This window comes from Asterias amurensis, chromosome 7, assembly GCF_032118995.1.
Source record: "Asterias amurensis chromosome 7, ASM3211899v1".
NCBI lineage: Eukaryota > Metazoa > Echinodermata > Asteroidea > Forcipulatida > Asteriidae > Asterias > Asterias amurensis.
This window is the reverse complement of record NC_092654.1, coordinates 2169853-2187643: the sequence shown is the minus strand read 5'-3', so window position 1 is coordinate 2187643 and position 17791 is coordinate 2169853. Positions and strand designations below refer to the sequence as shown.

The 17791-nt window shown below is 38.8% G+C and overlaps 2 protein-coding genes across 2 annotated transcripts in view; both read left to right on the top strand.

The window, feature by feature from the left end:
• Positions 1-11217, top strand: part of LOC139939800 (cyclic AMP-responsive element-binding protein 3-like protein 2) — a 31734-nt gene extending 20517 nt beyond the window's left edge. The window contains exons 4-9 of the mRNA XM_071935919.1: positions 1660-1826; positions 2805-2951; positions 3676-3734; positions 4082-4247; positions 7222-7456; positions 8123-11217. Coding sequence (XP_071792020.1) covers positions 1660-1826; positions 2805-2951; positions 3676-3734; positions 4082-4247; positions 7222-7456; positions 8123-8436 — 1088 coding nt within the window. The 3' untranslated portion in view covers positions 8437-11217. The remainder of the gene's footprint in view (positions 1-1659; positions 1827-2804; positions 2952-3675; positions 3735-4081; positions 4248-7221; positions 7457-8122) is intronic.
• Positions 11218-11995: 778 nt separating this feature from the next.
• Positions 11996-17150, top strand: LOC139939816 (uncharacterized). Its single transcript, XM_071935948.1, has 4 exons — positions 11996-12339; positions 12891-13146; positions 13704-14277; positions 15282-17150. The coding sequence occupies exons 1-4, from the start codon at positions 12043-12045 to the stop codon at positions 15436-15438; spliced, it is 1284 nt and encodes a 427-aa protein (XP_071792049.1). The 5' UTR covers positions 11996-12042; the 3' UTR covers positions 15439-17150.
• Positions 17151-17791: the final 641 nt, after the last annotated feature.

Here is a 17791-nt window from a genome sequence, read left to right as displayed (position 1 = left end):
AAAATATTCTGAATATTTTGCAAAAATATTTCAACGACTTATTTTTTTAGTTTGTAATCTCATAATATGTTTGTTTTAAATGGAAGATGTACTATAGAACTACTCATCAAAGCCTGGCATTTCGTCTTTGAGTCATTTTCATTTTGCAAAGGGCACTTCCATTGGAAAAACTGTGTGTCTATGGGAAACTTTTGAAGAGGCACCAAGGCCAAGACCTCGCACAACTATGGCCATGGCTTATGTTCGATTATAGTCAGGCATGCAACTCTTCCGCGTTTCTGCGGAATTCCGCGTTTTTAAAAATATGATTAGCGCTAAAAAAATACATTCCGCGGTTAGCGCGATCTTAAGATAAATTCAACAATGCATCGTAACGCATGGTCTGGCCTCTGCCTCGGTACGCAATCCATTCTACTGCATGGTCAATATAAAGCCCACAGCAAGCAATGCATACGTTTACACACTGCGTGCGGTCATTAATAGCCGTGTTTACGGTCGAAAAATCTGGAACAGTGGAACGCACCCCGTGGCGCGGGCGAGTTGTGTGCTAAACCAAGTTATTATACAGCCTTGAAATGAGTCTAAGGTCGTGTCTTCGTCTGGTCCCGCTGTTTTGCAATAGTATACACGTGTTGTACATGTATGTGTGTGTGAGTTAGTTACCAAACGTACATGTATACTGTGTGCTTGTCTCACATTGCGTTACGAAACAGTCGCATCTTCAAACGTCCGTCAAAATGACATCCAAAAGAAATTATATTTTAGAGCGGGACCGAGTGGTACCTGGCCAAATTAAAGCCATAGATAAAGGAGTAAAAACTACCTGGAAGTGGTTCTGGTTGGGAAAAAAAAAAGACGTAGACGGTAAACTGCTCTCCGAAACCGTCCGGAAAGTGGACAAGCCAGGAATGGCATATTGTGTGGTGTGCAAGAGGGAGATTTAACGACGGCAAGCGGGGACAAGTGGCTCGCACCGACCATTGTAAGGTGGCAAAGCATCGGGAGTTGATTAAGTTGAGGAAAAGTAACTATTGTTTCCCAGGTAGTTATGAAATTTGCATAAAATTATTATTCCCCCCCCCAAAAAAAAAAAACAAAAAAAAAAACGATTTTTTTTTTTTTTTTTTTTCGATTTTTTTTTTTTTTTTTGGGGGGGGGGGATAATAATTTTATGCAAATTTCATAATTACCTGGACAACAATAGTTAGTTTTCCTCAACTTAATCAACTCCCAATGCTTTGCCACCTTCGAATTACGGTGCATACATAGGCAAGGTGTTTTTTCCATGTTATTTTAGTTGTATAAAACACTCCACTTTGTCTTACATGCTAACAATGAACCTAAGAGCATAAAAAACCTCAACACTTTTTAGGGTACCATTGTGGGTCTCGAAAAGTTTCCTCTTTTTTTTTCATCGGGCAGTTGCATGCCTGTATAGTCCTGGGCCCGATTTTTCGAAGCAATAGAATTCATAGCAAGACAAATCGTCAGTACAATCCTAGTGATCTGTATTGTGACATCACACTTAACTTAGCAACTACGATTGATTTGAAGTTAGCTCTTTGTGAAATAGGCCCCTGGTTGTCCATGCAATTGTGCCTTTTTATATCCATGCGCCCTAAATGCTTAACGCTAAATTGCTTTAATTCAATTTTAAAGGACTTGACGGACTTGGACTCCCACCTAGCCCACCCAGCAGTATGTCCAGTGACAGCGACGGTGGCAACTCCTCACAACCCGGAAGTCCCCGCCCACTATCAGCATACGTCAAGAAACACGAGCCACACACACGCATGATCACCCAGCCGATGTTCACCAACACACAGGTACTTATTTCAGACAGGGAACACCAACACACAGATACTTATTTCAGACAGGGAGTTGTCACTGTCATCAGGAATATAAGTGAGGCTTATGACTGAGAATTGTTTTCTCCAAGCTTACGGGCAATTTCATTGTACAAGATCCAGCCGGTTCAAAACCTGTATCGTTAATCCGAAAGTTGTAATATTAAATAATAATAAGACTTGTAATGCGCACGTATCCACCCTGCTGGGTGTTCAAGGCGCAGTAAAAAACAACAACAAACAAAACAAAAAAATTAATGCTTGAAATACTGTGACATAAGATAAGTGTTGAGAAGAGCTTTGAATGTTGTGGTACAAAGACAAGATCTAAGATTAAGTGGTAGTTCTAGTATTGACCCAATTCACCTGACGTCATCATCAAATCATCTTGTATGCGCCATATTGGTGGGCAATGTCACTGTGCGTTATTCATTGGAGCGCGCATTTTAGGGGACGCGACGCGCCGCTTCGTTTACATGTAAACCTAACTGCCATCCAAAATGGTGAGCGTGGCACAGACGCCACGTGTGACGTGTGTGCAAGGGGTCAATAACAGGTGCTTTTCCCCCGAGTCCGGCAGGAAGAAAATCCACAGGCAGACTACTTAGGTGGGACTCAAACCCAGGGTCCAGGCATTCTAGAGCATCTACTCTACCACTCTGTTAAATAACAAAGAGAGGTTTGCCGTAATACCATGTGAAAATCAGCATCCAGCAACAAAGTCCAGCATTCTCCTGAAGATGATCAGAGCATACTGCTCGAAACCTTGAGTTGTCGACCACCGGTTCTTTTCAGAACCAACATTACTCAAAAGAGATTTTCACATGGTGTTACTGCAAAGCACCCTTAGTTATACTTCCACCACACAAAGTTTCAAAACCTTCTAAGTATAATAAATCATATTCTTTATCCTAAATACAATTAAATAAATCAGTTGTTTTGTCTTTGTTGTTGCAGAGGTTACCTCAGTCTGGCCCCCTTATTCTAACTGAAGAGGAGAAGAGAACACTGACGATCGAAGGATACCCCATCCCAACTAAACTACCCCTCACCAAGGCTGAAGAAAAATCACTCAAGAAAGTCAGAAGGAAAATTAAGAACAAAGTGAGTACAGAATCCAAAGATTGAAGAAAGGCTCAAGTGCTAAGCAGAAACATGGTCCCAGCCAACATTCCATGAAAATTACATTATTGGAACTGATACCCCACTCATGTTTCGCTTAATAGCGAAGAAGTTTGCTATGCATTATTTTCTGCTTAACAGCTTTATGAAATTAGGTCCCGGCAGTTTCGGATAAGTCTACTTCAAGTTTTCTTTGCAGGTTGGAAAAATTATAAAGGTAGTTTGAAAAAAACGAACAGGACAAACTGAAGCCTAAAGCCTACCTTGATTTGGCCTACACACGAGTGGGGTCTCCACTCAGATGTAAACATTTGAAAAGTTTGTGTCAATACATGGTCTTGTTTAGACACCTTTCTTGCCTTCATAATGTTATTTGGGTCGATAAACTAATTCTGATATATTAAGCAATACCATTTTGTGCTTAGGTAGTCTGAACTTAAATCTTGATCAGGTTGGCAAATTCTTAGGGTAACTCAACAAATCCATCAGACAAAGACAAACTGTAGTAGATGGAAATTTCGAAGTCTGATGCTTACTTTTATTTGGCCATCAGACGGGCGGGTCTCCAATCAGATGTAGCGATAAAAACCAAGACGATAACAACTTTCCTTGAAGGGTGGGGATGATCTTGGCTAGACAAACCTACCTTGATCATGTAGCATATTCTCATTTTGATTTCCTCGTTTTTTTTGTCTCCCCTGTCTAGATCTCAGCTCAGGAAAGCAGACGGAAGAAGAAGGAATACGTGGAAGCGCTGGAAAGGAAGTGAGTTTTGTCTAGGAAACATGGGTTCCTGTGTCTATGAAACTAAAACAAATTGTCTCAGATTCAATGTCTGTGAGTGGTTTTTCTAATGTTAGATTAAAGTTCATTAATTATGATTAAACCAATGTGTGTTAGCACTGTGTACTCGGTACTTATCCGAGTTCTGTGAACAAAATCACAGGTATATTACTTTGGTGGGATACGAACTTACGACCTTTGCAATTCCAGAGTGCCCGGTAGGAATAGTTTACTTTGTACTTTGATTCTATGAGAGATGCACTGAACATTAAATTACATTTCCAAAGTCACAAGGGTAACCGTCTTAAAAACCTGTTATTTGTTTTTAGAATGGAATCGTTCACACAAGAAAACACTGACCTCAAACGGAAACTACAGTCGATGGAGTCGACAAACAAAACGTTAGCAGCTCAGTTGCAGAAACTCCAGAGCATCGTCAACAAAGTGACCAAACCACTCAAAGCCAACTCGACCCAATCTGGGACCTGCCTGATGGTAAGAAACAAAAAGTCTAGAGGCTATGACCCTTTTTGAAACCTCGGCTTTGGATTCGGCTCGGGCCCCGCAGTTGTTTTGACAATTACGCGTGGCTTTGTATGCGTGGCTTCAGACGAGACGACGGAGCCTGAAGCAGAATCCAAAGATGAAGCTTTGTTCTCAAAAAGGGCCATAGTCGGCTCCTCTTTCATTGCAAGTTAAATCGACTCAAACGCACCCTATCTTGAACAGAGCCCAATTTTATGGCTCTGGTTACCAGAAGCAACGAATCTGCATTAACAGAAGCAGGGAATTTTGTGCTTACTTCTCAAGCATGTTTCACAACTTAGCAAGGATTTTTAGCTTGAGTGAGGTTGTACAGCTGACAAAGATAGCGCGGCAATTTCCACGCCTATCCTGTAAGCGAAGATTGGTGATTGCAGAATTCGGCGGGAAGCAGAGTCATGAAATTGAGCCCAGGTTGCATATTCCAATCCTGGTATTAACTTTGACTGTTAAAAAATAAAAATATGCAATCCCGAACCCAGCTTTTTCGCCATACCCAAGAGCCATTCCTTTATTTACCATCAATTTTCGTTACTTTACTCGTTGCAAATTAAAGCAAATCTGATTATTGGCACAAATGAAACATTTTTTTCTCTATTATTCTTCTTTATGTCACCCTAGCATGAACCTGGGCTTAAGGTTCGGAGATAATACCTCCTTAAACTGCCAAGACGTACACTCTCATCCTCATTGTAGATTTTTTACAGGTGGAGTATTTTGGGCCAATATTTTATCCTTCCGACTTCTCGCTTTTTATCCTGACTTTATTCATTGCTCATCTGTAGATGGTATTGGGAAATTCTTTTGTAAAAGGAAATATGTTCTTTAGTTTCTTGTTGTTATTGTCTGCTTTTGTTGTTGTCTGATCTTGTTGTTGTCTTATCTTGTTGTCTGATCTTGTTGTTTCTTGTTTGTCCGATTTTAGTCTTGCTCCAAGACATCTGTGCTCCACAGTAGAGCAGTTATTCATTGCTCATCTGTAGATGGTATTGGGAAATTCTTTTGTAAAAGGAAATATGTTCTTTAGTTTCTTGTTGTTATTGTCTGCTTTTGTTGTTGTCTGATCTTGTTGTTGTCTGATCTTGTTTTTTCTTGTGTTCGATTTTAGTCTTGCCCCAAGACATCAGTGCTCCACAGTGGAGCAGTGTTCTGCACGCGGTTGTAAACCGCTAAAGCATACCCCTTCCGGTATGTTTTAACCAACTTGACGGGCTTGCACTAGTGAGTGCAAGCTTAGTGTGAGCAAGTAAAGTTGGTTAAATCTTGCCATTAGAGGGCACTATAGCGATTTACAACTAAGAACAGTATACTATCCATCGCTGACGTCTTGGGCAAAGACTAGGAGGGTATGGGCTGCTTGCTTTGTTCATTTCATCTTTAACTCTTTATTGAACTCTCTGTGTAGTCGGCAAAGACAAAATACATTTCCTGATCACTTTGAGGTTGAGATTGTACGGCAGGTTGGTGGGAGTTGCTGAATGAATACTGACCTTTTCCAAGTGCTGAACATGAAGTACAATAGTACAGTTGTACTGCACATAAAAATTGTGATTAATTTCACAGCATGTAGTCATCTCTTCTGTATTTTGTTCATTCATATCTTTGGGAGAACTGGAAATTTTGCATGATGGAGCTGGCAATAAATAAAAAAGCTTGTTGGAACACCATGTTATACTCTTTGCATTTGTGTAGGCTCTTTTTAGAGCTTGAAAAAAAAATTGGGAAGAGATTATACATAGTGTTGCCACAAACTTCATCTGTCGTTTCTTTGGTGATGGGTGACATCATTCTCTCATTGCATTTTTGCAAACTGATAAATGTGTCCAAAATTATAATGTTTTACAAAACAACTTCTTGTTTATATTATTGATGTACTCATTGCTGTGAACATTTTCACAAGTTGTTTACAATTTTTAATAACTCATCAACAAAATGATGAGATTGAAAAATATTAACAGTTCGGTTTCACTTAAATGTTTTTTGGGCTAAGTCGTCGCTTCATTAAAACATTGCGGCTTACTAACTTGAATGTGGAGTTACTTACTTGTATATTGACCCCTTGCTTACATGCGCCTATCCTGTCTCCCATTGGGAGTCAAAGTGGTAGGCTCATATTTTGTAGAGGTGAGCTTCATGTCTGCTAGGGGGCAACAGTGTTTCTTGCAGGTTGTTTAAACCAAGAGTATTTTAAGAGAATCGTTTTAAACTAAAGACAAAGTCCTAGTCATAATCAGGAAAACAGCACATTACGATTAATCCTAATAAGGCATTTTTCTGTCTAACACTTTGACAACTTGGGTACTTTTTGTAACACAACACAGATTGTCCACAGATTTCATCAAACTTTTATCGTTTGAAGGTAATGATTGTAGAAAGCGTATCTTAAGCGTAAAGGAGTAAAACACCGTCATGAAATCACGTTTTTACATGCTAAAATAATTTTCGTCTCATGATCACTGAGACAAAAATGATTTTCTTGACATTGTTTTACTCATTTCTCAAAAACTACAGCACCTCAGCAAGTAATATTTTCAGGGAAGTTTCCATGATCATTATCTCCAAACTGTGTGTGTAAGTTAAATGTAAATCTGTTGACATTGTGTTTGTTGTCCTACAAAAAGTAAATAGACCCTTTCAGAGAGCATTTGAAAAACTATACCAGTAGTAAGAAACTTGCGGAATCTTGTGTTAAACTCTTTTGGTCCTGAGTAGAACTGCTGTGGTCTCATACTCTATATTCCTGCTGGCTCACATATCAAGGGAAAACACATTGGTGGCATTTATATTTGTTTAGGCTTATTTATTCACCAATTTTGTTTAAAAAAACATTTTAGGGGGGTAGGGTTGTTTTGTGAGGATATGAGGATAATGTGAATTTGACGATGTCTATAACAGTTTTTCTTAATTTCTTTTTAAATTTCTGCAGGTACTCGTCCTTTGTTTCGCAGTCTTCCTCGGTGGCTGGTCCCCGCAATCGCTCTTCGGCAACTCCAATCTTCCTAAGACACCCTCCCCAATGTACGGCCCGCTGCCAAGCAGTCATTACTACAGCAAGTACCACATGCACTACCACGAGAATCAGAACAAGGAGGCCACGACAGCTGGTCAGTCTGGCGCCCCCTATGGACCGGAACAGTCTAATTCAGCCTATAACCCAAGTGGTAAGTGTTCTTGAAAAAAAAAAAAGTGTTCTTGACGGACTTAACGTGTTAAAACGTTTGATACTTACAATTGATGCATCAGTTTTGAGAAATTCATTCCCTTATTGATACTTTGAGTTAGAATAGGCTGTGAAAACTTTTTAAACGATGTTATACAAAGTACTGGAGTTCATTTTGTGTTTCCAAAATGTTGTTTCAACGTTTAAGTAAACAAAATTGTTGATGCTTTCACTCAATTCAATGTTGTTAGGAGAGATCTTTCTATCATCTCCTTTTATTGTGCAGAAACCTCTCATAGAGTATAATGGCACAATGCTTGAAGTGCAAACAAACTTTTTAATGCGGCTATAAAAAAAAATGCTAGAAACACTAGGGTGAACCCATTCTCTAAATATTGATAAGTGCACTAGGTTCTTTTGCATGCATAATACAACACATGGGACCTAAGATGTTTGTCCCATCGAAAGGACAAAGTAATAATGGTTAAGTGTCAATACCAGGACTCGAACCCCTGCTGTTTAGAAACAGAAGAGCTTGAGCGCGGTGCAATTGGCCGCTCGGCCACAACACACCACACATCGAGCTTGTATAAAAATCTCCAAGTGAAGTCGCCCAAAGTTTTACCACACTCTAATATGGGTTGCTCTTACTTTCTTCTCTCTTCAGTGCGCTCATCCCGAATGCTTTTCTCCTACGACGACGAACTCAACTCTAAAGACTACCCCTTCATGGAACGGATGAACCCCCTCGAGAATACCCAGGCCGATAACATCGCCCCGCTCAACCAAGCAAGCCAGCAGTATCCAGTCAGCCACATGGCTGCCTCTGTCGGAGCGTTCATCGACAATCAGGGGTCAAAGTTCAATATGGGTCAAGCGCCATTCGGCGGTGACCTCCAGGCTGTCATGCATCCCGATATTGAAGCCCAATTAGTTGCTATGGATTCCATTACAAGGTTAAATAACTCCAAAAATAAGTAAATGAACCACCGCCCTCTCTAGCTGGTTGAAGACCTGTACTTTATAACCCAAGCGAAATTCACGACCTCCCCGAAAAATATTTGAGGCTGGTCTGCAGTCAACGCAAACATGAGACAACAAAATGTGACAATTTGGTTTTGGAAATGCTTCACGTTTGGATTTTGCTTGAATTAGGACCCAGCCTTTTTAAGAGAATCCCGTAATTTTTGTCCTCCCCATAAAAATATTTGAGGCTGGTCTGTACTAGACGCAACTATGAGACGACAAACTGTGAAAATTTATTTTTGGAATTGCTTCAAGTTTGTCTTCACTTGAATTAGGACCCAGTCTTTTATACAAGAGTCCCAAAGTAAAATAAGATGAAGTTGCCAAAATAGCTGCCAAACAAAACCATCACTGATGAATCAGGTTATTTATTGGTACTTTGAAATAATCAGGTTCCTTTTTATGGACCCTCAAACCCTATTGTTTATATTAAAATAATTATCCCTTGCTGTATGAAGTCAGGCATGCAACTTTACAGCTGAATTCCATGACAGTAAATTTAATTTAATATTGTACATTGACAATTCACATAGATTTGTACATCAAATGTATACTTTGTTATTTTGGTATTGGACATTTACCTATTGTACAGTGAATGTCTACTTCTCATTTGGATATTGACATTGCTGTATGACTGCCAATGTCCAATTTCAAAATGAAAAATAGACATTTGCCGTACAAACCAATGTGAATATCGAATGTACAATATAGAAGGAAAAACTAGACATTAACTGTACAAACCTATGTTAGTGTCCAATATCAAAACCATCTTTACTGTCATCTGATTTCCTCGTTTGGGGTTTCCAAGCTGTGCCGTTTGAAACTTTAAAACACAGTAAAAATGTCTCGCTCTGCCTGGGATTTTTTGACACCCTTTGCAGCTGTATGCCTGTTCCCTCTCGTTTACTATTTATCCTGCATATTGTACATTTTTATAGTGATATTTATTGAAACCTTTCAAAATGGATTGTGGTTGTCTATGTCTGACAGGAGACATTTATTTTTACCATTCCAAAAGGAGCCATCTTAAATTTGTGACAAAACCATAATTTAGGTTTTTTGAGTTTTTGTAATTTATAAAAATTAGTAACATGAATGACAACTCAGAAAGGGTTTCATGAGAAAGTAGAAAGAATTACTTCGCCCAAAATGTATTTATGGAAATGAAAAATGACTATGCTGCCCTCAAGATTCATGTTATGTGCCTTTACTGATTATGAATATTTGTTTTCTCTTCTAATTCTGACCCAATCTGTCCTTGTTTGTTAATTAAACAGTACTTATAAGTTATTATTTAAAAATAATAAGAAAAACGTAGACTCTTCAATTTAAAAGTTAGTCCAAAATAATGAGTGCCTTGTTCGTGACATCCGTTTTAAAATCACACGTCAAAGGGTTTCCCGTTTTATGCGATGTCTAATGGTAACCTCAGAATGGAAAGCCACTTAATCAGGATTCTTAGGTATATCTGATAGGAATTTAACATGTTTGTCTGCTTTAGTCCCTTTCACACGAGAGAAATTCAGCAAGGGACCTTTGCTAAATTGTAACATGGCTGTAAAATTTTACAAAATGTAGCAATGAGTTTCACACAAGTACATTTTTGTAAAGATTGTACAACCATGCTTCAATTTAGCAAGGGACCCTTGCTAAATTGCTCTCGGTTGTGTGAAAAAGTTTTTTGATGAGGATAATTGTAAATATGTTTTCATTTTGGTAGAGTAGCTTCCAACTCTGACAACGGCAACTTTGAAAGATAAACAGTATTTTATTTGATAGAATAGTTTATTCAATATCTTGGGAATATTTAACGATGAATGTGTAACTGGTTACTTGTTCAACCACTTTGTGTATCAGTGAATGGACAGTGATATCATGAGATGCAGTATTAAGCTTACTGACAATTATGTTTCTTAAGAAGCTAACAACTTCAAACTTGGCTATCATTTTTCATTTGATTTCAGCAGGAAGTTTTTTTCAAATTTTCTTTTTTAAACAAACCTCTAAAAATGCTTCAATTTGAAGTAGTCTGATAAATTTAATGCATATCAGAAATTGTCTTCATCGATTTTGTTTTGTCGTCTTACTTATTTGCGGGCTTCCATCATTTGAAATTTATAGCAACTTCTGAGCTATAGTGCGTAGTAAAATTAAGTGTAAAGAATTCATAGGACTTGGATGAAACGGTTTGTCCTAAAGAAAAAGAAAACCTTGTTTAATTATGTATAGGGGATTTATGTAGAACTGCCTTATGTAAATATCATAGTATTATAAAAAAGGAGTTAGCCATTCTTAAGGGATAAATGCATGATGTTCTGGGGTTGTTTTTCATCTTCTTTCTCTTTATATTTTGTGTCGCGGATTTTTATAAAATTTCATTGTTTTGTTTATTTAATTTTCAAGTTTTTTGGATAGTCACATTTGTTGAATGGTCACATACAATCTATTTCATTTATTCTTTCTGAGAATTGTTATGTTTTGTAGGTAGTTCCAGAAGACATGTTGCTAATGTGTGTTCTGCTTTTTGTTTGTAAATAAAATATCTTATGAAATTATTTTTTAAAATAATCAGATTTTGAGTAATGTGCCAGGCTCAAGTACACTCAATAAATAATTGTAAATAGAGAATACATGCACCATACATGCATCCGTACCGTTACTATGCTATAACAAACACACACACCCACAAAATGTAAGAAAATATGTTGTTCTTGCAAAATGGTGAATATTAGGAATAAACACATTTTGTAAAAAAACACTGTGTCTTCTTTCATGTGTGGTACATTCTTAGATAATTCTGTGGTAATGATTTTTTGTCATGTTGTTGGATTTTCAACGGGGGATGAACACATTTCGAGGACAATTGCCTCCCGAAACACCTATTTTCGAGGTTAATTTCTCCTCCCCCCTACCCCTCCATTGTTTGATGGGCCATCTTGCCCTTTGACCCCCCCCCCCCACCCCATTACCACGAGCATGAAACTAAAACTTTAAAACACCCATTATTTCATTCTTCTATCAAAATGATTACGAAAATTATACAAATAACTTCTTCAAAAATACTTTTGAATCGGAAGTGTTCTCCTTTTTTCAACCAACCAAAATGGAAGGTTCATTGACCCCAAAAGTCCTTTGCGTCCTAAAAGTACAAGTGCCTGTACTTTTTGTAAAGTGTGTTAATGGACTGCTCCATTATAAAGTGGGTGTGTCGAGTCACACTTCTGCTTAAATATGAGGAAACAGAGATAAATATTACAAAAAGCTCAATTGAGAAGTCTTGTTGAAAATGAGAACTGTTAACAAAGACAATTTGAGACAAACCATACTTTTATACCTTTCAAGAATTTATTAAAAGTATGCCCTATATATGCAAACTCCTCTTGAGAAAAGTCGACTTGGTCCAACAGCACGCGGTGGGCTAAAAGTACAGGCGACCCTGCCAGTAAATTGCTACAAATGTATAATTTTGTAAGTTTTTTTGCTCGGTCGGCGACACAAAACCTCACTTACACATATGTACGTCACTCTCCTCTCAGTGCAAAAAAAGAGTGTTATACATCCATGATTAAAAGTAATGTGAGAGAATTGGAAATAGAAGTGCTACATGAATTCTTGGTAGCGAAAATGAACGGAGGAGGAGAAAAAACTGTGAGGACCCAGTCATCATCTTCGACACGGTCTTCAAGGAAGTTGCGCACGGCAGCAGCACCAAGTGTTTCGACCGTACCTCCGGTGACTGCCCAGGCAGATGCATCAGCTGATGCTTCTCCTCCTGAGTTTGATGGACAGGGCCGGAGAAAGAAGCGAGCCCCTCGGTGTTCTAGATGCCGTAATCACGGCTACCTTGTTCCTCTGAAGGTAAACCTCCTACTTTACTTACTTTTAAAACAAAGTTTAAAAAGGCTTCCTTCAACATTATTTTTTTATAATTATTAGCCATAACTTTAAATACTTATTGATTCCAGGACAGTATGATTTTTTTTATGAAGTAAATAAAGTAAGGCTTTGCAAAATGTGTACTCAATAAAAATCAGTTGTTGTGACGATTTCGATTTGGGTTTGAAACTTAAGTAAAGTCGAAGACCGGTTTGTTATTATTGAGAATGAGAGGGCAAGGCCATTTTAATTTTGCAATGGCAATTGGCACTTATCAATATAATTGTAGCCTCTGTGTGTGTCAAACACTTTATTGTATTTAGGATAATTAGTCCTTATTTATTATGTTGTATTTGTAGATTTCTATGAATTTAAAGTAGTCATTGTAATTGAAAAAATATAATTAGCTGTTGCAAACTGTTTACCAACCAAAAATGTCCTGACAGTGACATTGACAATGACATTTCAACCCCAGTACTACAAAGCCTTTCTCGAGGGCTGAAATAGTAATTCTTACGTTTTTCATTTTTAAGGGACACAAAAAGTACTGCAGGTTTAAGCTCTGCAAATGCAGCTACTGTCAACTGATCACAGACCGTCAGAGGGTGATGGCAAGTCAGGTTGCGTTGAAACGGCAGCAAGATATGGAAGAAGTGGTCGCTGGATGCCGGAATGCAACTGGAGTAGTCGCTTTGCCTCCGTTGAAAGAGCATCTAACATTCAAGAGTAGCTGTACTGCCACCAGCCAATCTCTCCACACTGTGCATTCTGGAGCATGCAACAACCAAGGTTTGGGCAATATAATGGAATTAATAATCGTTAAATATTTCAGAAGAAGCAATTCAGTGTGTTAAATCAAGAGTAACTTTGTGTTCAATCATTTGGTTTAATTTCCTGACTGTACATAACTGTAAGAAACTTCAGAAGTCAGTAGAAGTTAGTTAAATTATGAAAAATATTAATTAGTTGTACTAAGTCTGACCATGGACTGACGGCACACTTGCCCTCACTATAACTAATAGATCAGGTAGGTTTCAACTAGGCCTAGTACTAGGGCTTTAAACTAACAAGTTAAAAGAACTCCTTCCCTACCAAGTGCCATCCTGATTTTTAGCAGTAGTTTTATCAGATAACATTTTGTTAACCTATAGGCTTGTCTTCTTTTTGTGGCTCTTTTACTCATGTTATTGAGATGTACTTTTTGTTGACGTTTTTTTTTTTTTTTTTTTAAATTGCTGTACAATTGATAACTCATATCATGTAGATTGAATTGTATCAAATTTAATTGAGTTTAATTGAAATGAAGAGATGGTTGTAACTTTTCCCTATTGTTTTCTCCTAATTAGGAAATACCCAACTGCACAACTACTCACCCAACACTCACCCCACATTCCAGCCACAGTGGCAGAACAACAGTAGCACTACGCCCATCCCAACTGATCTCACCTGCAGTGTTGAGAACCACACCTTCTCTGTTGTTGACCCAGCGGAAACACAGTCCTCTACCTTCGGCCCCGGGTTCCCTCATGGTGGCAGTTTCAGCTCAATGACGCCATTCGCCGTCTATAACGACAGCCACGGGTCATCGTTTCCGTTGATGTTTAACGCAGCGAAGTTCCCGCCCAATCAGATGTTCTCGTCAGAGTATTTAGCCTATCAGAGACAGCTCCACCTACAGCATCAGATGCAGCAGCAACGATTGCGAGACAACAGCATGGGGAATGAGTTCGGCTACTGCAATGGTATCCAAGGTGCCTTCATTCCTCTCAACCATCAGAGCTCACCTTCAGGGGCAGATGACAGCTTAGATGAAGACATCTTAGAGATAGCTACAGATGAAGGACCTGGTGGGACTGATGATGGTTTGGGACATGCTTGCCCGGCATCAACTAATATTGACAGGACTCATGTTACTCAGAGGTAAAGGTCATGCCAATACAATTGTTGCACGCTGTGACGGGGTCCATGGCATTTTGTACACTCGAGGGGGCAAATGGCACCTGAGGCGAAGCCGAGGGTGGCTTTTCCCCTCGAGGGTGTACAAAATCCCTTAACACCAGTCACAGCGTGAAACAATTGTTTTGTTATACCTTTGTATAATTTTTATTCCTCTTCTCAAAGTTCTGTTGAGAAACAATTCCCTCGAACCCTTGGTTGTTTTGTACACAGCACTGAAAATCGATCAACGCCATCAAGGTGGTGTACACCGGTGTACATCACTTTTCATGTTACCCGGCCCGTCGAGCCATGTAACATGCGTTTTTGTTGCGCGTCACGTGATTGGTTCTCGATCAATCAAACTTCACAGTATGTTACCAAGGTATAACAAAACCAATTGATTGCTGAGCTTTTCAAATACCAGCTAGACCTATTTAATACCATTGTCGTACTCAATTAGGCAAAGTTCGTGGCGGCCACAAGAGTAGATGGCTAGGGGGCTTACCCCCCCCCCCCCAGGTTACTTTCTTAATCTCCCAACCCCTCATCTATTTTTAACCCCATTTTTGTTCACCACACCCCAAGCTCAAGAATAAACCTGGTGCAAGTCCATCATTGTGGAAGTGTTGATGCTTTTTCCTCCCCCCCCCCCTGTGCTCCCCCTCCCAGATTAACTGCCGCTGACAAAGTCAGATAAAATGTGTGGCAATCCAAGCAAAGATATTGACTTATAGGGAGACTGCGAACATATTGCTTTATAGTTCAGTTGGTAGAGCGCCTGTTACTTCAATCTGGAGGTCGTTGGTTCAAGTCCCGCTCCAGTTAATTTTTCTTTGTGCAACCCCAAACTAAATGTGTATTGTTGAGAGTAAAAAGGAAAGGGATACAAAATGAGATAGAGGTTGGTGTTTTGGAGATTTGTGTTTCCAAACAGCCCCAATAGTTCATAGATGTTTGACCTGATTGATTTCTCTTTATATTTACAGGACGACGCTCCACGGATTTCCATCTCCTCCAGCCACAATGTCGGACTTCCATTCCCTTCCAGTCAACGTTTCAGTAACCCAGGCCAAAACCTTCATTCCTCTCCAGCATGCCCTGTTTCCACAAGGCCAATCTCAGGATAAGAAGTGTCTCCTCTAAGACCTGGGCATGCCCAATGTTAGGGCAAGTCTGAGATTGGTGGGCGTGGGCTCAAACAAATAGCCAAAGAAAGTTTTATTCAGCCATTTGGGAGCTAGATTTGACGAACATTCTGGTATAATGACTTGTGTTGTCACAAATTACTACTTAAATTTGAATTCCTCATGGCGCCCGTCTTCATTATTGTAATAACAAAGCAGCGCCGAATTCCTATAACAAGACAAACTTTCCTTCCCGCCAAAACTACAATTATTCACATAATTCGGGGCAAGATTTCAGGCCTGATACTTCACAGAGGCAACAAAGATAATTGCCTCTGTGCCCCTGCTCATTGCCTTGGTGCCCTTAAAATGTGCCAGTACTAAATTTTCTTATAGGGTGCCCTTTACTGAGGAGAAAGTGCCTTGGTGCCCTTGCCCTTTCAAAATAGAGGCAAACAGATTTTGTAGAGAAACATCCTGATGAGCAAAACCTGGTACCATTGTGCCATACACATTAATTTGAAACTGTGTATGAGGGTTCGCTGTATCTCGTGCAACAACGCAAAAGCTTGCCCGAATCATGTAACGAAGCAACTGTCTCGATGGTTTGAGAAATTTAGGTGTAATCGTTGATTTGTGATTAAGCAAGTCATGATTGATTGTACTAGACGTCATTCAAAACTCACAAATGGCTTATTGCAGGTGTTTGAATATTTTTACAAAGTTGAAGTTATATTTTAAATGGTTTAAATGATTCTTAATCAATCAGTTGTGGATATTGTAACCATTCACCTAAAATTGGAAAGGCAAGCATTTTTGAAGTCATACTTATGTTAGGCCTGACTTAATTAATAAATAAAAAGTCTTCTATTGCGCACTTACTACAAACAAGGCACCCATAGCTTAGTTATATACTTAAATTATATGATCTTTCAAAATGATATTCACGTTTCATATAACTCCAGTTGCAGTTTTGTCTTTCAGTATTTCAAACATCTTTAAATTCCATCACTATAATGTGTTTTTAAAGTTTGTAGCTGTTTCAGCAAAGTTTTACTTTTATTTAGTACGCACTGCGATAATCTTACCAAATCATTTCAATCATCAGTACATTGTTTTTATTGAAATTATTTATTGCACCATCGAAAATACAAGTTCCAGGCAATCTCTAATAAGATTCTTAAGAAAATTCATTCACGTTTCAGGGCAAACTAATTATGTGTTTATTTTGCATCATTTTAAATTCATTACATGATCAGGCTTTATGTGGTTTACCATGATTTTTTAAGGATTTTTCACCTATCTCCCCGCGTCTTAAGATTTCTGAAAAGAGGCAAACTTACCATTCTGTCGCAATTGTGTGGAGCTAGCTCTATGGAATGGGGCCCAAGTTATCCTACCCGAACAGAAAAGTGTCATAGTGTTGTGTCCCAATAACCATATTCCAAAGAGCTACTTCAGCAGAAAATATTGCATCATAACTTTCTGCTTAGCAAAAATGAGCAGTCGGTCACAAACCGTACAGACAGTTAACAGTGGCGACCATTGATGAAGACAATGCACACATATTTCAAAACGTTGTTAAACCTCTGTTCCCATTGTTTTATTATAATTGTTGTTGGCTTTAGTTACAACAACAAAAAGATATAAAAATACTAAAAATGTTTGTGTTCTTTATTGTTACAAGCTCGCATTTTGAGGATAAATAAAGTTGAGGACTTTTTTTATAAGAAATTGAGTTAGTTCTGTAAAAGTTAATACTAATACATTTTTGAGAAAATAGGTTTTTAGGTTAAGTGAGTACTTCTGTATTTCATTTTTATGAGACTGGCGGCATTATGCGAGTGCCGTCCTTGCTTTATGATGGATAAGGTTTGTTCAGAAAACCTCACTATGTGCAATGGATTACACTATAGCAAGGGACTTTAAAAAAAGGTCTGCCGAATTCATTTTACCAATTTCGCAACATTGACAAAAGAGGGCAGTATTCAACATTAGCGGCAGTGAATCTTTACCCGGCGCATGCGCGCACACAACAATCAATTAAAGTTACCGAATGTTTATGATTGGGCGGATAACTTCGTCTACTGGTGGCATCTTCGTTGTTTTCTGGAAATCTATTGTATTCTTAAGAGGACTTTCAGGCTGAGGGAGTACTTCTCTAGGCATACAGGAGGAAAAGAGTGTTTTGGAGTTGTGAACATTTTACATTGTGTGTGTGAGAGGAGGAGCTCGGCAGTGCATAAACCGCCTGCTGCTGCGCTGATGGGCCGGCCTTGTCAAGTCAAACTGATGGAGGAACGTTTTCACAAGAAGTTGAAGTTGGTGAGTTATGGAATACCCCATAATAACCCCAAATAATTCGACAACAA